Below are 19,456 nucleotides of genomic sequence, written 5' to 3'. Positions count from 1 at the left end.
GTCTTACTTTGGACTCTGTATTTCCTGTTTTACTTTGACAGTCCTGTGTTACTGTTTCCTGTCTCGTGTGTGTAATTGGTCCCAGCTGTGTCTCCCTCCTGTCTCCCGTTCCCTGATTACTAAACTGCGTCCACGCCGCCGGCGCTCCTCTCCACAGCTGGATTCCAAGATTTCAGAGCATCCAGCTGTGGAGAGTGATGGAGACACTTTCTCTGCTCCCTCAGTAATCAGGACAGTTTATTGAACATCAGAGGACATAAAGGACAGTTTTTCACCTGCCCGTCCTGAAGCTGGACATTAAAGACTGCTGGCTTCAAGGACATTAATCCCAGTGTCAGCCAGCCAATAACAGCCTGTGTTTTTCAGCTCTGTAGGAGTCAGAAATGAGAAAGACACAGACTGCTAACTCTCCCTGCAGCAAATAAGCTCCGCCTCTTCCTTTCCTGTGATTCTGACATGAGACACAATGAGTTTCCTGTTTATTGTGACTTAAAGCGAGCAGCAAAGACACTAAACTGTGTGTTTCCAGCTGAAGCTGCTGTTTGTGTTGCTCCCACAACACTGTCTAAAACAGTCAGTGAGGAAAACTCAGTTTCTGCTTCCAAGCTCATTGTGAGAGGACACATTGTGTTCCTGCAAGTGCTGCTTTTGTCTGCATCCCTGAGTTTAGTGAGCTGCCTCCAAGGACGTGTGAAACCCAGTGTGTTAAGGCTGCATCTCCCAGATGTTCCCACCTTTCCAGCACAGACGATAAATGTTCCCACAAAGGCTCAAAGAGTGTTTGACTTTGTGAGTGTTGGCCTCAGGAGATTGCTCAGTGAGCACCTGAGTGTTTCTGGGACATCGGACACTAACTGGAACTTCAAGTCTGGTTCTGAAGCTGCACATGCAAAGACTGTTTCTGGTTGTAGAGACCTGGCTGTTCCAGGGATTGTAACCTCCCCAGAGGCTGAGCTGCTGACCTCAGCTGACTCTGGAGCCTTGAAGGTAACTAAGTTTGCACCGCTCGGGTGAGTCAGCTGCAACAGCCTCCACAGAGAGCTCACGCAAGCTTACCCAGGCTGCTGAGGATTTTATGCTGCTACAGCCCAAAAGGCATCCTGAGCTGGCTGACAGCCACCCACAGCTTCAGCTGCCTCAGCCAGGGGTCTCCACACCTGCTGGCCCTGCATCTGCTCCGACTGGGGGCTCCGGAGAGCCGCGCCAGCCATCCATCTCTGCTGGGGCTCCTGTTTGAGAATGTAGGAGTGTAAACTTCAAATATCTGCTCGGTTTGTCAAGACATCACACATTTGCAAAAGTGCTCCGACGTTTTTGGAGACGTTGTAACGTTGGGTTGTGTTGCGTGGTGGAGAGGAGGCGGCAAAACACCTAGCAGGCTAGTCGGAAGAACACACACCCACGCTGGTATCGATAATCCATGGTGGTTCTTTAATACGCCTTCTTCAACAACCATATACAGTGGGGCAAAAAAGTATTTAGTCAGCCACCGATTGTGCAAGTTCCCCCACTTAAAATGATGACAGAGGTCAGTAATTTGCACCAGAGGTACACTTCAACTGTGAGAGACAGAATGTGAAAAAAAATCCATGAATCCACATGGTAGGATTTGTAAAGAATTTATTCGTAAATCAGGGTGGAAAATAAGTATTTGGTCACCTCAAACAAGGAAAATCTCTGGCTCTCACAGACCTGTAACGTCTTCTGTAAGAAGCTTTTCTGTCCCCCACTCGTTACCTGTATGAATGGCACCTGTTTGAACTCATCATCTGTATAAAAGACACCTGTCCACAGCCTCAAACAGTCAGACTCCAAACTCCGCCATGGCCAAGACCAAAGAGCTTTCGAAGGACACCAGGAAAAGTATTGTAGACCTGCACCAGACTGGGAAGAGTGAATCTATAATAGGCAAGCAGCTTGGTGTGAAAAAATCAACTGTGGGAGCAATCATCAGAAAATGGAAGACATACAAGACCACTGATAATCTCCCTCGATCTGGGGCTCCACGCAAGATCTCATCCCGTGGGGTCAAAATGATCATGAGAACGGTGAGCAAAGATCCCAGAACCACACGGGGGGACCTGGTGAATGACCTGCAGAGAGCTGGGACCAAAGTAACAAAGGTCACCATCAGTAACACACTACAACGGCAGGGAATCAAATCCCGCAGTGCCAGACGTGTTCCTGCTGAAGCCAGTGCATGTCCAGGCCCGTCTGAAGTTTGCCAGAGAGCACATGGATGATACAGCAGAGGATTGGGAGAATGTCATGTGGTCAGATGAAACCAAAGTAGAACTTTTTGGTATAAACTCAACTCGTCGTGTTTGGAGGAAGAAGAATACTGAGTTGCATCCCAAGAACACCATACCTACTGTGAAGCATGGGGGTGGAAACATCATGCTATGGGGCTGTTTTTCTGCCAAGGGGACAGGACGACTGATCCGTGTTAAGGACAGAATGAATGGGGCCATGTATCGTGAGATTTTGAGCCAAAACCTCCTTCCATCAGTGAGAACTTTGAAGATGAAACGAGGCTGGGTCTTCCAACATGACAATGATCCAAAACACACCGCCCGGGCAACAAAGGAGTGGCTCCGTAAGAAGCATTTGAAAGTCCTGGAGTGGCCTAGCCAGTCTCCAGACCTCAACCCCATAGAAAATCTGTGGCGGGAGTTGAAAGTCCGTGTTGCTCGGCGACAGCCCCAAAACATCACTGCTCTCGAGAAGATCTGCATGGAGGAATGGGCCAAAATACCAGCTACTGTGTGTGCAAACCTGGTAAAGACCTATAGTAAACGTTTGACCTCTGTTATTGCCAACAAAGGTTATGTTACAAAGTATTGAGTTGTATTTTTGTTATTGACCAAATACTTATTTTCCACCCTGATTTACGAATAAATTCTTTACAAATCCTACCATGTGGATTCATGGATTTTTTTTTCACATTCTGTCTCTCACAGTTGAAGTGTACCTCTGGTGCAAATTACTGACCTCTGTCATCATTTTAGGTGGGGGAACTTGCACAATCGGTGGCTGACTAAATACTTTTTTGCCCCACTGTAAGTCACTTAGATAACTTAAAAATGTTGTTGTTTGACCTTTTTCAGTATTTTATTTGTATACATATATATAAATATATATACTGTGTATTTTTATGTCTTTTTGAATCTTCGACATCATTGTAAATGATTTCAGTGGCTGAAATAAATGACTTAACACCCACAGAGGAGGCAGCTTTGTTGTGTGTTTGGTTGCAGAGTCACTAAGAAACACACACAATCCCCCAGCCTGGGTTACCATGGAGACAGTCAAACTTTCATTCACTTCCTGTTTCCACTGTTAGTCTGACTTCACTGGTTGGTCCCAGAGTATCAGAGACTCGTCCTCAGACAGACGCACACAGGTGAGTCAGCACAGGTATTATAACCCTGCTGGTTTCTGATCTGATGAAACATCGTCTCATTATTATTACTGAGTCTTGTTTTTATTTGGGAGCTTTATTAACACCACATTTATCTTTATCTGTGGTCTTATGGATAGTAGATGATGGCAGCACAGTTTCACAGAAAGATGACACCATCAGTCAAAAAAGGAAATTATTGAAATGAAATGTTTATATTAAACATTAAAAACAGAAAAAGCTTTGTGTAAAATCTCTTCTTATTTAAAAACTAGCAGCTTTCATTGGTAGCAGGTGAGAAACACGTGGCTGTGTGAATAAAGGAGTTCAGCACATGTGCATCAGAGCGCACAGCAGGGGTAACCTGGACATCTGTGACGGTTATTAATGCACAACTATAGCTGCAGGTTTAAGAGCAGCGCATGCTCCTGCAGTCAGAACTGTTACCCAATGAAAAGATCTGCAGCTTCATGAAGCAGCTGAAAGATCAAACAGTCCAACATTTACAAAGTGCTGTTAGAGGTCCAGCTGAAGCAGTACAGATGTGCTGCTGTCCCACATTCAGTCCAAATGAATGAGCTTTAAAAATTACTGAGAATATTTGAATTGTGACTCAGATGGCAGATCCAGGCTCTCAGCCTCCAGCTGAAACTTCCAGTCCTCCCCCAGCCAGAAGCTCTGATGCTGGGCTGAGAGACTTTGATCCTTCCCTGGATCCAGAAGTCCAGGAGGGAGAAGGAGAACAGGACCTCCTTCCTGATCTGGAGAGGCCTGAGGGAAAGAAAGATGGAGCAGACAGAGCTTTGAACAAATCCAAACCTCCTGAGCTTCACCTCCACAAAGGTGCAGACACTGATGCACAGATTCACATGTGACACCTGCAGCGTCCAGCTTGTGCCGCTGACATTATCTCCACTCTGATACAAGCCTCATTCACTCGCTCACACACGTTCATACAATCACCTTTTCCTCACAGTCACACACATGAATGTAATGAGGGGAACTCGGGTTCACTGTCGTTCCTCAGGATCCTTTGATATGCAGGCTGGAGGCTCTGTGGATGAAACACCGACTGTCTGAAGCACTCTGAAGTGTTCATGATGGACTTCATCCTGATTAACTCTACAATACTTGTTACAGGCCTTTTATATGTAATAATATTCTTTTCCATTAAAGCTCTGAACATTCTCACTCTTTCTGGACCAGGTGTGACAGGTGAAGGACACCGGCCAATAGGAGGACAGAACCTGAGAGCCATTAGTCACATGACTTCTGCTGCTGCTGCCTCACCAACCACTGGCCCCTCGGTGAGTCTAGAGTTCCAGCAGTGACCACAGGAAGTGCACACGTGTGATCTAAAGCTACATGTGGGCCTGTGACGATCAGTCTTCTCACTGTGGTAGACGGGTTTGTGAGTCCCTGTGATGCTGGGAGTGTCCAGGACAGGCGCTCCTGATCGGGTCTCTCATGGAAAGCTGGTCCCAGGAATTCCTGGAAAATTCCTCCACAAAAGAGAACTGGGAACATAAGTGCAGAGTGACAGAGGTGCTCAGCAGCCCTGCTGTTATATGGGAATAGAACCAGAATAGTCGGCGACCACTTGAGTTAAGTTAGCCAAAGAGATGCGACTCAGACTGACTTCATCATGTTGGCAACGTGTCTGCATTGATAAACTCCAGTTATTCACAAATCAGAGAATAATTCCAGTCGTTCAGAGACAGATTGGGATTGTTTGGAGGATGTAATCGTTTCCTTCAGGGAGCGTGTTGGACGCTCAGTGTCCGGGTGATTAGCTGGCTGATGCAACTACTTAGAATCAGTTTGTGAATATGAAGACAATCAGTGCAGTCACTGGACAAACTCTGATTCTTCCTAGTTTCACTCTTGTTTCAGTCCAGTGTGACTGAGGTGGTAAAAACTGATCTGACTTTTAGCCACACAGCTGTCTGCTAGAGAAAAAGCCTTTGTGCACAACTTTCTTAAAGGCAAACGGCACCATGTTCACTGCAGCTGCAGCAAACGCAGCAAAGAGTGAAAGTTGGACTGAGAATGTTGTGACTGTTTCATGAGAAAGAGCAGGAAACAACCATCACACACCCAGACACAGTGCTGGGATTAGAATTAGACTTTAGAGCAAATGTAGGACAAAAGCTTTAATGTGAAAGAGGAAAACCCAACAACAGCCAGAGCACGAAGCTCAAAACTGTACCAAGCACCAAGAAAGCTGACAGGCCTGTGACACGTCAGAGACGCCGTTCAGATCAGAAAGAAGTTGGTTTATTGACAACATGTAAAAAAACAAAAGAATCAACCTTCAGTTTAGAGCGAGTCGACCAATCAGGCACAGCAGCAGCTCTAGAATAAGCAACAGTTTGATGTATTACAAACAACCTTTCATATACACACATACATGTGGCTCATATGCTGTTTAAAAAGGGCTCAAAGACCCAACAGATTACACAAAGTATAAAAATACTTTCATTCAGCTGTGCACGAGACAGAGAGACGACTACAGTTAGTAACATGGACTCACTTTGTTTCAGCCACGACACAAAGTAACACAAAGTAACACAAAGAGCAGAAACATCAACAAGGAGGCAGAGCAGCAGCAACTCTCCATGAGCTGTGAGGCTAACAGCCACCCACACTTCCTGTGATGCATAATGAAAACAACATTAACCTGAAGGATGATAACAACAGAAAGAAGTGTAAGCTAACGTTACACAGCGCTCACACAGCGCTGACTGTACAGGCCTCACACAGCTACGACCTGCATCCACAACACCTGATCCTACTGAACACAAACAAGTTAATGATATCTGAGCGATCCAGGGAAGGCTTCCAGGAAGGTGAGGATCCACAGACAGCTCTACAACAGCATCAGGCAGCAACAATGTTACTGATCACCGACTCTTTCATCCTTTATACTCAATCAGAAAGTGCTGTGTTCACATTTGTTTCTGCTGAAATCCAGACACTGAAAATGTTTTAAAGTTTGAATAAACTGACTGAACTTCTCACGAGTCCAACCGTGAGGAACACTTCCCCCCATGACACATCACAGGAGAACGTCTCAGTGGAGGGGGGACAGTAGCTCAGTTTAGGCAGTCACACTCAGAATCGATGCTCCAGTCAGGGTCAAACGTGGTCCTCAGAAACCTGCAGATGTTTGGCTCTCACTGGTCTCTGCGTCTGTAGACTGAGCTGATGTTTCTCCAGGTGTCTGGTAAAAGGACGATGCTGCTGTCCAATGAGGCGAGGAGAGAAGTAGCCAAACAGGCGAGAGCCGTGAAGGAGGAACGGCGGGCAGCTCTGGATGCCCGACATAAATACCTGATGAGCAGGCTGGCAGACGCCGGCAGCCTGGAGGAGGCGGCGGTGGAAGACGCCATCGTCTCTGATGACAGAGTAAGTTCAGAGACGTGATCCTTCCTCAGAGTTGAACCTTTGAGTCATTAATGTCTGATTCTTCCAGTTCAGTCTGATCCATGAATTCTTTGCTGCAAACGGATCCAAGAAGCTGATTTTCTTCTATCAGGATGTCAAACAGGTAACTTTGACCACATTTCAATGACGGACACATGAAGGTCTGACCGCTCTTCATAATCTGCTGGTTGTTGCACCGTACTTTGTATTCATATCTTTTAATATCTGCCTTTCTCCCAGAGTCTGTCCTCCCGTCAGTCTTCCTTTGTGGACGCATCAAACTCAGCTGTGGCTCAGAGGAAACTCTTCCTCACTACGGGGAACTCTGAGGTTGGCTTCAGCTTTTTATGCTTCGTTAATGTGAGAATCACAGAAAAATGCTGATATGAGTGGAAGCTTCTGCTGGGAAATTGGCAAAGAGCAGATTATTGAACAGCGAGGCAGACAGTTCGTTTCAGTGATGCCAGTTTATTAGAAACGAGGACCGTGGGGCTGCTGGAAGTCAGGACGGCCGTTCTCTGGGTAAACCTGACAGCTGAGGTGGAGAGCAGCATTTATCCACAGACGGCTTCTTCCAATCAAATGTCCTGAACACACCTGAGCTGTTACACAGAAACATGTCTTAAAGCACGAGCCTGGATCAGACTCGAGGACTCAGAGCTGTGTGACGTCACATTGATCCACCTCTCGGGGTTTTTGTGTTCTGATGTATCTGATTTCTCTTTAAGCTCCAAACAATCCCGAGCCTACGATTCATCATTGTCCTGTTCAGAGATGATGAGCCTGAGCGTGTTTGTGTTTCCATGGATCAAACTGTGCTGCTTTGTTTGGTTAACGAGGTGATTAAAGTCTTTGAGCAAACACTGGATGACTGACAGCTGCAGGCTGAACATCAGGAGGTCGAGAGGCCGAAGTCTGAGGAGCTCCACAAACACTTATTCACAGAAAAAAGGACTACAAACATGGAGGAGCAGCAACATGAGCTACAGGCTACATGCTAATAACACTTCCCCTGGATGTGGTTTTAACAGGATCATGAATGATGAAGCATTTAAAGTCAGTTCCAGCCTGAGTCGGTGCCGTGTTGGCAGCTCTGATATGCAGAAACGTTCAAACATGGCACAGGAATAAAAACACTCCTGTGACGTCAGAGTTTATGAATGATGACAAACTGCTGCTTGTTTTTAGAAACGTTGTTGATGCTTCAAATGATCAGGAAATAAAAGCTGAATAGATCCACTTCAAACAGGAGAAGCTTCCCAGTTTGCATCAGCTGGGAAACTCGCTCATATCCAGTGCTGGGCCAGTTACTTTCAAACAGTCATTAAACATTCATTAAGTCATTAATTATAGTTACTAATTACTTCTTCAAAAAAGTAACTTAGTAACTGAGCTACAAGGTTGTAGATGTAATTAATTACTTGAAAAGTAACTATTGTGTTACTTTAAAAGTAGCCTCTGGGCTCCAGGGTATAATCGGCCATCGTGAACTCCTTTTGTCAGCGTCCTGGGTCGCAGCGTTTTGTGTTTCCTTTTGGTTTCATCTTGTGTTTGCTGTTTATTCTGAGTCTGTGTTCGTTCTTAGGGTTTGGTTCTTATGTTTAGTGCTTCGTGTTTCCTCAGCCCTGCCTGTGTCTGTCCTCTGTTCCTGTCCTTGTGTTGTAAAACAGTCTGTGTGTTTCCTGTTTTACTTTGAAGGTTTGTGTGTCGTCTTGTGGTTCAGCTGTGCTCCCCTCCTGTGTGTCATCCCCTCATTACCTGCTGTGTATTTATAGTGTGTGTCTGCATGACTCTGTGTGTCTCCACGTCTCTCTGCCTTCTTCGTGTCATCTCTGTGTTTCCCTGCTGCCCTCATGTTTCCTGCTTTGTCTGTTAGTTTGTCCCAGTTTAGCTTGATGTTCGCTTCTTTCCTCACCTTTGTTATTGTCACTGTAAATAAATCTCCACTCGCATCTCCACCGCCGTCTGCATCTCGGGTCCTCGTTCATTCCACCGCACGACTGCTGCCCCAGCCGTGACAGCTGCTGATGTTTCCTCCACATTTACCTTTAAAAACTATTTACTTTGCCTTGTTGGGTCTCATTGTTTTCAGCACAACCTCACGTGTCTGAATCTACACGTATGTTTTCATTTTGACAAACTGTGTTAACACAACTGATCTAAAATCAGACAGAAAACATAAAAAGTTATTTTTACTGTAACAACCACGAACATGTTGAACGAATCATTTTCATAACTTTAAATATAAATGTGAAAATTATGCACAAGTTTTGCAAACAACAAAGTTATTTGCAGCCATTTACCTTTTTTTTAATAACCATTAAACTATTTCCAGAACAATCAGCTGTTCTTCAATAAGACGCCACAAATTATTTGTGCGACTCCAAAATAATCATTTGTGTCCAGTATAAAGCAGAAGATGACAGCCTGATAGCTGCAGGTCTGACAGCAGCTCATAAGCAGAGAGGTCTCGCTGCTGTCCTCAGACAGTCAACATGAAACTATTGAGGAACAAACACGTTTATATTGTTTATCATGACTCTGGTTTTACTGGCCCATCAACACAGTTTATAAACTGGTATATGTCACCTTGTTGCTTTGTCTGTAAGTGGTCATGTGATTGACCACGACTCCTTTATTCTTCCTCAGTCAAACAGCAGCACTCGTGCCATTGTTTTGCCCCCTGAGCTCCAGCTGTTGTGCCAAAAAGTGATGGTCTGTCTGCAGGAGCACAGCTGCTTAAAGCTGCAGCGCCCAGATTACTTACAGCTACTTCCTGCAGCTGATATAAACTGCTGGAAGCTGAACACAGCTTCAACCGTCTGTTTGCTGAAACATAGTAACAGACCATATTTTCTTGTTAGTAACTGTAACGGCGTTGTAGCGATAGGAGTAGTAATTAGATTACTCGTTACTGAAAAAAGTAGCGCCGTTACTCCCATCACTGGTAACGAGCAGCCTGCAGAGCTCTCCCCGTCTTTAAAGCCTATGAAAGGTTTTCCTTTGCATGGTGAACTCTGGTGACAGAGTGCAGAGGAAGTGCTCTGTCTGCGTCACGTTAAAGGAACCTGAACTCCATCACGTTCTGTGTTTCCAGCCTTTACTGGGGAAATGTCTGTTCTTCCTGAGAACCACTGAGAAGGCCATAACCACCGCTAACGTGCAGCAGGTCAGTAACTGGTCTGGGTCACCTCCTCACCTGCAACTTTAACAAACTGCACAGACCTCATTGGTTGACTGTGACGTGGATGCAGCCAATCATTCTAATCTTCTGGTGCAACCTGATGTTTCCAGGAAGTGAACTTTGGCGTGTTGGACTGCAGCGGCGCCGGCGGCGTCCTGAACAGTCTGGAAACTCTGCTGACTCACATCATGTTACCTGCTCTCAGGTCGCAGCAGGTAAAACACCTCCATCCATTCAGGCTTTCACTGAGCACAAGAAGGGAGATGTTTTAAGCTTCCAGTGATCACATGACGCCATATATGAAGACTTTGTTGATGGTGGGAAGGAAGAACTCTCTTTAAACAGGAAGAGACTGAAAGCAAAGAAAGGGGAGGGAGGGGCAGCCATGAGGGGTCAATCCTGTGAAGAGAAGCTAGTGTAGGAGAAATCTGCTGTTTCTAGTCCCTGTCAGGACTCTTGCTGCAGCATTTTGGATCAGCTGAAGGCTTTTCAGCGAGTTTTTAGGACTTCCTGATAATAATGAATTACAGTCGTCCAGCCTGGAAGTAATAAATGCATGAACTAGTTTTTCAGCGTCACTCTGAGACAGGATATTTCTAACTGTAGCCCTCATTTACTCAATACCATTAAATAAATGGGCTTTGGGTTCTTTTCCTAGTGTACTCTCGTACGATAGTTTTTAAATTAATCTCTTGTTTCTGGGATCAATGAAGCTTATTCCTTAACAGCAGCACTACACGCAAAAATGAACACTAGTGTCTATAGTGCAGTAAATCATGTCATACACCATGTAAAGTAGAGCCTTGCAACCCTCCTTTAATTTACCAAACAATGAAAACACAGCAATTTACCCACTGTACACAGGATCTCCACACACACAGTGTAAACCACCAGTGATAAAACAATTATAGTCCCAAACTAAACCTAAAGCCGGCAGAGATAAACCCTACGCTGCAGGCCTGTACTGCTCCAGTGTAAATCCAAAAGATCTCCCAACCGGAAGTTCTTCACTCAACGAGCAAAACATAAATAAATAAACTCAGTACCTTGTGAAACGTGCAATTCCTACCAGATTAATCCAGGCAACAGGTTGTCTTCAGCTCCTTCAGAAACACTCCGCTCTGAATGCAGCAGCACAAAGATGAGGAAGGTCCGTGATCTCCACCTGCTCCACAAGCTACCTGTTTTAGCTTCCCACGTTGCCAGAGGTACTCTGAGTGACTATCTGGGGTGTGTCCGTCGTTATCCAGTTCGCTAACGATCCTCTGCAGCCTGTTAGGCTCCACAACTTTAGCGAAACAGCAGCCTACAGTAGTCCTTATTAGCGAACGGCTGGGTTAGCCTCACTTTAACTCAATGCGTGCACGGCAGCAAGAAACAAAGCACACAGTCCAGACTCACGCTGAAACTTTACGTGTTGTGTCACTAGCTTACCGACACTGTGACTTATCTGTCCGAAAAGTCACAACACACTTACTACTAGTAGATAAAAACAAGCTAACTTCTCCGGATGCTCCGTGTAACTCACGCGCCACCGCCCTCTCTCCTCGCGCTCTCTTTTTCCTTCTCCACCCTGTGTTACCTTCACAGACCATATCCCCGTAGGAGATTACAGTTCTCACAAGCAATTCACAATAAAACAAAGATAACTTATTCTAAACAATGCAAACATGTTTTTAATCAGTTGACATGAACTTTGATCTTTTTAATAAACAAGAAAATGTAAATAAATGAACTTTACTCTTTGATATTTATATTCTAAGACTTCACTCTTATTTTACTATTTATGCATCTTTTTAACCCGGGTTACGTAACTTTAGAGATGTTGCACAAATGGAAGAAAGCAGTCTTACATATTCGTTTAATATGTGCGTTGAAGGACATGTCCTGGTCAAACATGACTCCAAGGTTCCTCACAGTGTTACTGGAGGCCACACCTTGGGCTTATCTGTAGCTGCTGGTTTCTCTTTGTGGGGTTTGACTGTAGGGCAGCTGTTACATAATGATCCATGAAAAGTCTTATTTGTGTGCAGTGCTCCTCCTGATGCTTTTGGCTGTGAATAAGGTAAAAGGTGAAACAGGAAACACATTAACCTTTGTTGTTATTGCTGACCTTTGACCCTGTGCCCAGTCGTGGGGCTCTGTGCAGGACGGCGCCTCGTGTCCACACGTCCGGTCCTTCCTGTCCTCGGTGGATCAGTTCGTCAGTAATCTGAGCTCAGCCCGACTGAACATGGAGAGAAAGTTCCAGCTGCAGCACGTGGAGCTTCCTGACGCCATCAGCCAGCTGAGCAGCCCTGCAGACTACAGAGCAGCAGGTATGAAGCTCAAGCTGTTCACATCTCACACAAACAATAAGACTGTTGGAAATACAGGAAACATCATTTAAAGCTTTAAAAATCAGCTCTCAGGTAAATCAAACCAGTTTATCTGTGGAAGCTGAAGGAAGCATCTGACCGGAGATGATGGCTTCTTTGACATAATGAGTCCGTGTTCACGTGTGTTCAGAGGAACTCGTGTGTTTCGCTCTCAGCCAATAACAGTGAGCTGGTGGAGCGTCTGGAGGAGGCGTTGACCCTGTGGACCAATCAAATCAAGCAGGTGCTGACGGAGAGCGAGCAGATGAGGAAAGAGGCCGACGACGCCGGGCCGTCGGCCGAGCTGGAGCACTGGAAGAGCTGCACGGTGACCTTCAACAGGTAGACGCGTCCTCTCAGCTGGATCTCACTTTAAACTCCGTTTATCAAACATGATCTGACGTCTGTGGACAGAAGCTCCTCAGACCTGCAACAGTTTAGTCTCCACTCTGACACTTCAGGACAAAACCACTTTTACACAATATAACTTTCTGTTCTTTCTCTTTCTGCTCCTCGAAGTCGAAATGTTCCAAAATATTCACGTGTTTGTTTGTTTGTTTAATAGTTTTTAACCCTTTCATGCATGAATTATGACGACATCAATCAGGATTCTTTCTTTAGTATTTTTATTCATCTTTAGGGATGAAAAAAGATTTTTGAACTTCATTTTTTTAAACGTATTTTTTCATCTTGGTTTGAAGAAATGTTTTGTGCACTTACACTGGCTGACCAGTAGGTGGCAGGTACGGAGCGACACATCAGAGTCCAATGTAGAGTTTATGTGCAAGTACGACATCAACACTGACACGAATACAAGCAAACAGCCTTTGAACAGCTGTAACTGTGTGTGTGTGTGTGTGTGTGTGTGTGTGTGTGTGTGTGTGTGTCAGTCTGCTGGAGGAGGTGAAGGGCTCTCAGGTGAGGAGGACTCTGGGGGTCCTGCAGGTGGCTCAGTCTCGCTGCCTGCGTGCCTGGAGAGATCTGGTCAGCAGTTTATTTCCTGTTCAGTTCACAGCTGTTGTCTCGACGACGCTGACGTCATCACTGATCGATTTATTGATTTACCAGGACAGAGACATCACTGTGGTGGCCAACGAGGCGAAGGACAACGTCAAGTATCTTTCCACCCTCAACAAGTTCTTTGGATCTGTGGAAAAATCCACTCCTGTGAGAAAAACACTCTTCATGTCTTTCTGTATAAAAGCGTCTGTTTGAGTCCTTCATGATTGTGAGGAACAGAAAACAGTGAAGACATCGTCACAGAGAGGCTGTAGTCACAAATCACAGCTGAGACAAAGGCCTGTCTGTGACTGAAGAAGAAGAAAGAATTAAAGTGACTGTTTAAAAACTAAAGACTTCTTTTCTTTTCTCAGTTTCAGACTTTTAAAAAAGTTTAAAAAGATCACAGAGACAAACAGGTTTGATCAGGATCACAGCTCAGTCTGAGATGTTCCAGCTCTGATTCATCAGCAGTATTTCTCTCATTCATCTTTTTTGGATGTTCTGTGATGGTGAATTTGTCCGTTTGTGATGATGAGTCGGGTGTTTCACCTCCACCAGCTTCTTTTTTAATGGTTTTTATTATTTCTTCTTTTGCATCGGGTCTGATGACAAACCGTTTTCTTGTTACTGGATCAGATTTGGTGGATACAGGATTCTCCAGCTCAGCCTGAATGTGCATTTATTTGATGTCTACATGTCAGTAATGAGGCTGCTGTCTGTTCCTGCTGTGTCAGCAGTTTGTTCCTCACACTGAAGCTCGTATCAGTCACAAACCGCCTCTCATCCTCCGTCTTCCTTTTCTCCCGGCCCCACAGACCAGGATGCTGGAGCACATTCCCAGTCTGATGAACGGCATCAAGATGATCCACGTGGTGTCCCAGTACTACAACACCTCAGAGAGGACGAGCTCACTGCTGCTCAAGGTCACCAACCAGATGATCAGCACCTGCAGGAGCTACCTGCTGCAGGGCGTGAGGCGAGTCTGGGAGCACAGCAGGTACCGCAGCACACCTGAAACTGACGTTAGACTGAAACTTCAGATCATCACAGAGTTTAGACTCAGACTAACAAATGGACTCAGCAACGTGTGTGTGTGTGTGTGTGTGTGTGTGTGTGTGTGTCTGTGTGTGTCTGTGTGTGTGTGTGTGTGTGTGTGTGTGTCTGTGTGTGTGTGTGTGTCTGTGTGTCTGTGTCTGTGTGTGTCTGTGTGTCTGTGTGTGTCTGTGTGTCTGTGTGTGTGTGTGTGTGTGTGTCTGTGTGTCTGTGTGTGTGTGTGTGTGTGTGTCTGTGTCTGTGTGTGTCTGTGTGTCTGTGTGTGTCTGTGTGTCTGTGTGTGTGTGTGTCTGTGTGTGTGTGTGTGTGTGTGTCTGTGTCTGTGTGTGTCTGTGTGTCTGTGTGTGTCTGTGTGTCTGTGTGTGTGTGTGTGTCTGTGTGTGTGTGTGTGTCTGTGTGTGTGTGTCAGGCCGGTGCTGCTGCAGAGAGTCTCTGACTGCTGTAATCTGAATGCTGTGTATCAGCGAAGCTTCCACAGCGTCAGAGACAAACTGAGAGGAAACCCTGAGAACAGACAGTTTGACTTCAGGTGATCAGTAACTGACTCTGAGTCAGAGCGTGTCAGCGGCGTCACGCTAACCTTTACACACGTGTGTGCGTGTTTTCAGTGAGAACTACATCTTCGGGAAGTTTGACTCTTTCTGCCGCCGTCTGGAGAAGATGGCCGACATGGCGTCCACGCTGGAGAGCCTGGCTGCTCTGCAGAGCATGAAGGTGGATGATTGTCAGATTAGAAACGAGTGACTCCATCAGATATCCATCAATGCACAATAATAATGATAATAAGACGTTTATAATATAAAAATGATCGAATTGAAGTCAGTGCAAAGCTACAGTGATGAATGGACATTTGTAATGATTCTGTATAAACGTATTTCCTCCTTTTATTATTTATTAATGGTGTCAAAAGTCTATTTTGCAGTTCTTCCATTTCAGTGTGACAGAAATGAGACGATTCAAACTGAGCTCAGGTGTGTTTCAGGTGGAGGGCGTGGAGAAGATCTGTGTTCGCTACCAGACCATCGTCTCCACAACTGAGTCCAAGACCTGTGACGTCCTGGATCAGCGCAAACTGGAGGTGATTTCAAATCTATATTCTTGAAACACATTAATCACTTTTATTATATACGGGAAAAATCACAGAAACAGAGAAAAATGGAAGAAAAGGACGAGGAACTGTGACGCTGCGGTGCAGACTGTGGAGTTGTAGGAGGAGCCAAAATGCAGGACTTCATGAGTGACAGTGGATTCATTTAAAGTCAGTGGAGAAAACACAGTTAAATCCCAGCACTGTGACTTCTGTGGCAATTCCTCCTGAATCCCACACATGTTTGTGATCAAGTGGAAACACAACTTCAACAAACTCCTGCTCCCAACCGTGGCTCCGTGAAAAACACTCTGCTGAACCCTGGTGACACAAAAACACAGGTCAGAGGTCATCCAGCGAGCGAGGTGTCTTCACAATAATTATTATTAGGATGAGTTAGACTGAAGGATCCCGCGCCCACTGGAACTCAGCCACACTCTTAAACACGGCTCTCCTGTGGAAAACAGCGAAAACCACAAAAACACCTGAGTCCTGCTTCCCCAGACCCCGGCCCTGACAGGAACAGGACTTTATTGGTTTTACTGGGACAGCTTTTATCAGAAGAATATGATTGTGAAGCTTCTCTCACAGTGAGGCTGAATGAGCCAATAACAGCTAATAACACAGTAACAGGTACGTTTCATGTCTTTATTGGACTCTGAGTAATCACACTCTGACCTCACAGAGCAGCTGGATGAACAAAGAGAACTTTTACTAACTGCCTTTGAACACAACAGCCTCCATCAGAGGTCAGAACAGTCGTTTCCCTCCTGGTCTCCTAACACGAGCACCGTTCTTATCAGCTATTTATCAGACTGTAGTCACGCAGTCACACATGTTATCCAGCATGTGCTTCGCTGTAGTGTCTCTGTGCACCAGTATGCACGCTCACAAACATCTGGCAGGCACATCGTCCACAGGTCACACACCCTTACACACTCACAGATGTGGACATTATAACACTGCTCATAGAGACATAGCAGAACCAAAGCTCACACAGAGAGGAAACCAGTGTGCAGGTTTCACCATGAAGGTTATTGATGGATGTTACCGACTCAAAGCTGAACTGAACAGTCCTGAAAGTCAGAAGTTCCTCCGTTTGTGGACAGATGCTCTTACTGTGGAGCGATGAACAAGTCTTTGAAAGGCTTTCAGGGCTTTCTACCAGTCTGATCTTCCTGAAACGCTCGACTCCATTTGCTTTAAGAGAAGTCAGTGTGTTCAGCAAACACAACAACAGTGTGTGTTTAGTTCAGACAGCGTGTGTTTCTGTCTAATGATGTCTTGGATGATGATCAGAAATAACTCGGTGGTTGCAGAGGCTTCAGCTTACCTCGCTCTTCCAGCTGTTACGAGTTGTGGTTCAGTCCTGAGGAAGCTCTGTGTGTCTCAGTTTGACAGAGACTATGCAGACTTCCAGCTCCAGGTTCAGAGTGTGTTCCAGTGTCTTCGGTCTCTGCTGGACGACTGGTTCAGCCGGCCTGTCTCTGTGAGTTCACACAATCAGAACTGAAAGCGACTTCTTATCGTATCAAACACACAGAACTGAAACAATGTGTCTGGATTCAGACGCAGAGATTGCTGGAGCTGTTGGCCATGTTTGAGTCGGGTCCGCTGGCTCGCTTGGACCTGAGGCAGTACTACCTGCTGCTGCTGCAGCGCTACAGCCGAGATCTGGAGCTGCTGAGGAAGACCTACCAGAAACACAAGGACCGGCCGCCCATCGGACGCAACCTGCCGCCGGTACTTACACCTGCTCACCCCGTGCTCACAAACACCAGCAGGAAATTCACTACTTTAAATCCGAGTGTCAAACTCCAGTCCTGGAGGATGCTTCTATTGTGCTTCTATTGTGCTTCTATTGAGAAATACAGATGATTTATTTACCGATAGAGCTTTTGTTATTGATCTCTCTCTCTCAGGTGTCAGGCAGGGTCCTTTGGAGCCGGCAGCTCTTCAGGAAGGTTGAAGCTCCGATGTTGATCCTGAAGAAGAAGCTTGACTTCCTGAAGGTGCACACTCTGACTTTACCCCATCAGTCACATGATCTCTGTGATGACCGCGTCCTCGGTGACGCCGCCTGTCTGTGTCTGTCTCAGGGACCAGAGATGACAAAAGTCATCCGGAGCTACAACCAGCTGGCTGTGGTGTTGCTGCAGTACGAGGTGCTGCACCTGCAGGGGTGGAGTCAGGCTGCAGAGAGCGCGCCACGCTGCCTGAGCACCGCCCTGCTGGTCCGGCATGAAGACAGCAAGGTTTGTGACGACTGAATGAAAGCAGCTTTTAAAGGTCGTGCGTGGCTTTAACTTTTTAATCATCTTTTTCAGATTTGAACAAATCGTTTTTACACATTTCAGTCATGTGACCGACAGTCCAGAGCCGACTGCTTTTGTTTCTGCAGGCAGTGAACTAACACCACACACTCCACTTTCCTTTGGATGCTGGATCCTTAAATTTGCTGTTAGATTTTAGATTTTATTGAACATTTGAAAGAGCCTCTTTGTTTCAGGAGGTCTCGGTGAACCTGGACCCTGTGGTGCTGGAGGTGCTGCAGGAAGCTCGGTGGATGACCAAACTGGGCGTGAACGTGCCAAAGGTCATCCAGAAGATGACCTCCAGGGAATCAGAGCTCAGAGATTTGTACAGCCGGTGAGAGCAGCTGTTCAGTCCAGCTGTAGGCGTGTCAGCAGCTCATTCTGTGATGTTCTCACTCAAATCCATCACATGAATGTCTTTGGTTTGTAGTTCTTGTTGTTACTTCACTCTGTGCTGGATAGAAAAGCTCACAGAAACAAGGCGCTTGTTCTTGATTAAACAACATCATGATTTATTTTCTCTGCGACGTTACTCATCTCGTCTCAGACTCTTGTCTTCATCTCTTCTTCACTTTGGTAAACTTGTGTTTTCTTTGATGGTGCTGACTCTGGTCCAGACTGCTGGAGATGCTCCAGGACTACAGCTCTGTGGTGGGCAGGGTCCCACCTCTCCTCCTCCCCCTCATGCAGCCCTTCATTGGCCGTGTGGAGGCAGCTCTCTCCCCTGGACTCACCTCACTGTCCTGGACTGCCCTCAACACTGAGCGGTGTAAGGACGGACAGCTTCCCGTCTCATTGTTGTTGTGCTAATATACAAAGAAAGGACATCAGATTTATAAGCATTCGATAATGATTCCCTTCCACTCTGTGTCAGTCCTGCAGAATGTGTATGTGGCTCTCAAAGACGTGGACCTGGTGGCCAAAATGGCGACAGACCTGTTGGACTGTCGCATCGGCCGGCTGCTTGGGGCCATGTCGTCCTGCTGTCTGCTGGTCCTTCCTGAAGACTCGTCTGTGTCGGCGCAGGACCTCCTGCTACAGACAGGAAGCTTGGTCCAGGCTGCTGCTGTCACCCTGAGCTGGTAACACTGACAGTAACACTGACAGCAACACTGACAGCAACACTGACAGTAACACTGACAGCAACAGTGACAGCAACACTGACAGTAACACTGACAATAACACTGACAGTAACACTGACAGCAACACTGACAGTAACACTGACAATAACACTGACAGCAACACTGACAATAACACTGACAGCAACACTGACAGCAACACTGACAGCAACAGTGACAGCAACACTGACAGTAACACTGACAATAACACTGACAGCAACACTGACAGTAACACTGACAGCAACACTGACAGCAACACTGACAGCAACACTGACAGTAACACTGACAGCAACACTGACAGCAACACTGACAATAACACTGACAGCAACACTGACAGCAACACTGACAGTAACACTGACAGCAACACTGACAGTAACACTGACAGCAACACTGACAGCAACACTGACAGCAACACTGACAGTAACACTGACAGCAACCCTGACAGTAACACTGACAGTAACACTGACAGCAACACTGACAGTAACACTGACAGCAACACTGACAGCAACACTGA

The 19,456-nt window shown here is 46.0% G+C and overlaps 2 protein-coding genes across 2 annotated transcripts in view; both read left to right on the top strand.

Annotated features, from left to right (window-relative positions):
* Window positions 1-3,759: 3,759 nt before the first annotated feature.
* On the top strand, window positions 3,760-12,713 carry LOC146702398 (dynein axonemal heavy chain 5-like). Its single transcript, XM_085468922.1, has 9 exons — window positions 3,760-4,243; window positions 4,607-4,707; window positions 6,620-6,808; window positions 6,876-6,950; window positions 7,067-7,156; window positions 9,924-9,995; window positions 10,121-10,225; window positions 12,142-12,328; window positions 12,544-12,713. The coding sequence occupies exons 1-9, from the start codon at window positions 4,018-4,020 to the stop codon at window positions 12,711-12,713; spliced, it is 1,215 nt and encodes a 404-aa protein (XP_085325048.1). The 5' UTR covers window positions 3,760-4,017.
* A 1,477-nt stretch (window positions 12,714-14,190) lies between these two features.
* The window catches only part of dnah5l (dynein, axonemal, heavy chain 5 like), a 47,600-nt gene continuing 42,334 nt past the window's right edge, over window positions 14,191-19,456 (top strand). Inside the window, exons 1-11 of the mRNA XM_085469158.1 lie at window positions 14,191-14,366; window positions 14,832-14,951; window positions 15,031-15,136; window positions 15,405-15,500; window positions 16,903-16,998; window positions 17,079-17,252; window positions 17,432-17,521; window positions 17,609-17,764; window positions 18,019-18,158; window positions 18,442-18,593; window positions 18,699-18,906. Coding sequence (XP_085325284.1) covers window positions 14,191-14,366; window positions 14,832-14,951; window positions 15,031-15,136; window positions 15,405-15,500; window positions 16,903-16,998; window positions 17,079-17,252; window positions 17,432-17,521; window positions 17,609-17,764; window positions 18,019-18,158; window positions 18,442-18,593; window positions 18,699-18,906 — 1,514 coding nt within the window. The remainder of the gene's footprint in view (window positions 14,367-14,831; window positions 14,952-15,030; window positions 15,137-15,404; window positions 15,501-16,902; window positions 16,999-17,078; window positions 17,253-17,431; window positions 17,522-17,608; window positions 17,765-18,018; window positions 18,159-18,441; window positions 18,594-18,698; window positions 18,907-19,456) is intronic.

The sequence above is a fragment of the Copadichromis virginalis genome, linkage group LG9 (genome assembly GCF_057382275.1).
Source record: "Copadichromis virginalis isolate Kocher_CV1m ecotype Utaka linkage group LG9, C_Virginalis_male_GT1.1, whole genome shotgun sequence".
Lineage (NCBI taxonomy): Eukaryota > Metazoa > Chordata > Actinopteri > Cichliformes > Cichlidae > Copadichromis > Copadichromis virginalis.
This window is presented reverse-complemented; position numbering and strand designations above follow the sequence as displayed.

What these genes read in the sequence shown, in the direction of transcription:
- LOC146702398 (XM_085468922.1), top strand. Translation starts at nt 4,018, where the DNA reads ATGGCAGATCCAGGCTCTCAGCCTCCAGCTGAAACTTCCAGTCCTCCC. An exon ending in CACCAACCACTGGCCCCTCG is followed by an intron (nt 4,708 to 6,619) that starts GTGAGTCTAGAG and finishes ATGTTTCTCCAG; the next exon opens with GTGTCTGGTAAAAGGACGAT. An exon ending in CCATCGTCTCTGATGACAGA is followed by an intron (nt 6,809 to 6,875) that starts GTAAGTTCAGAG and finishes TGATTCTTCCAG; the next exon opens with TTCAGTCTGATCCATGAATT.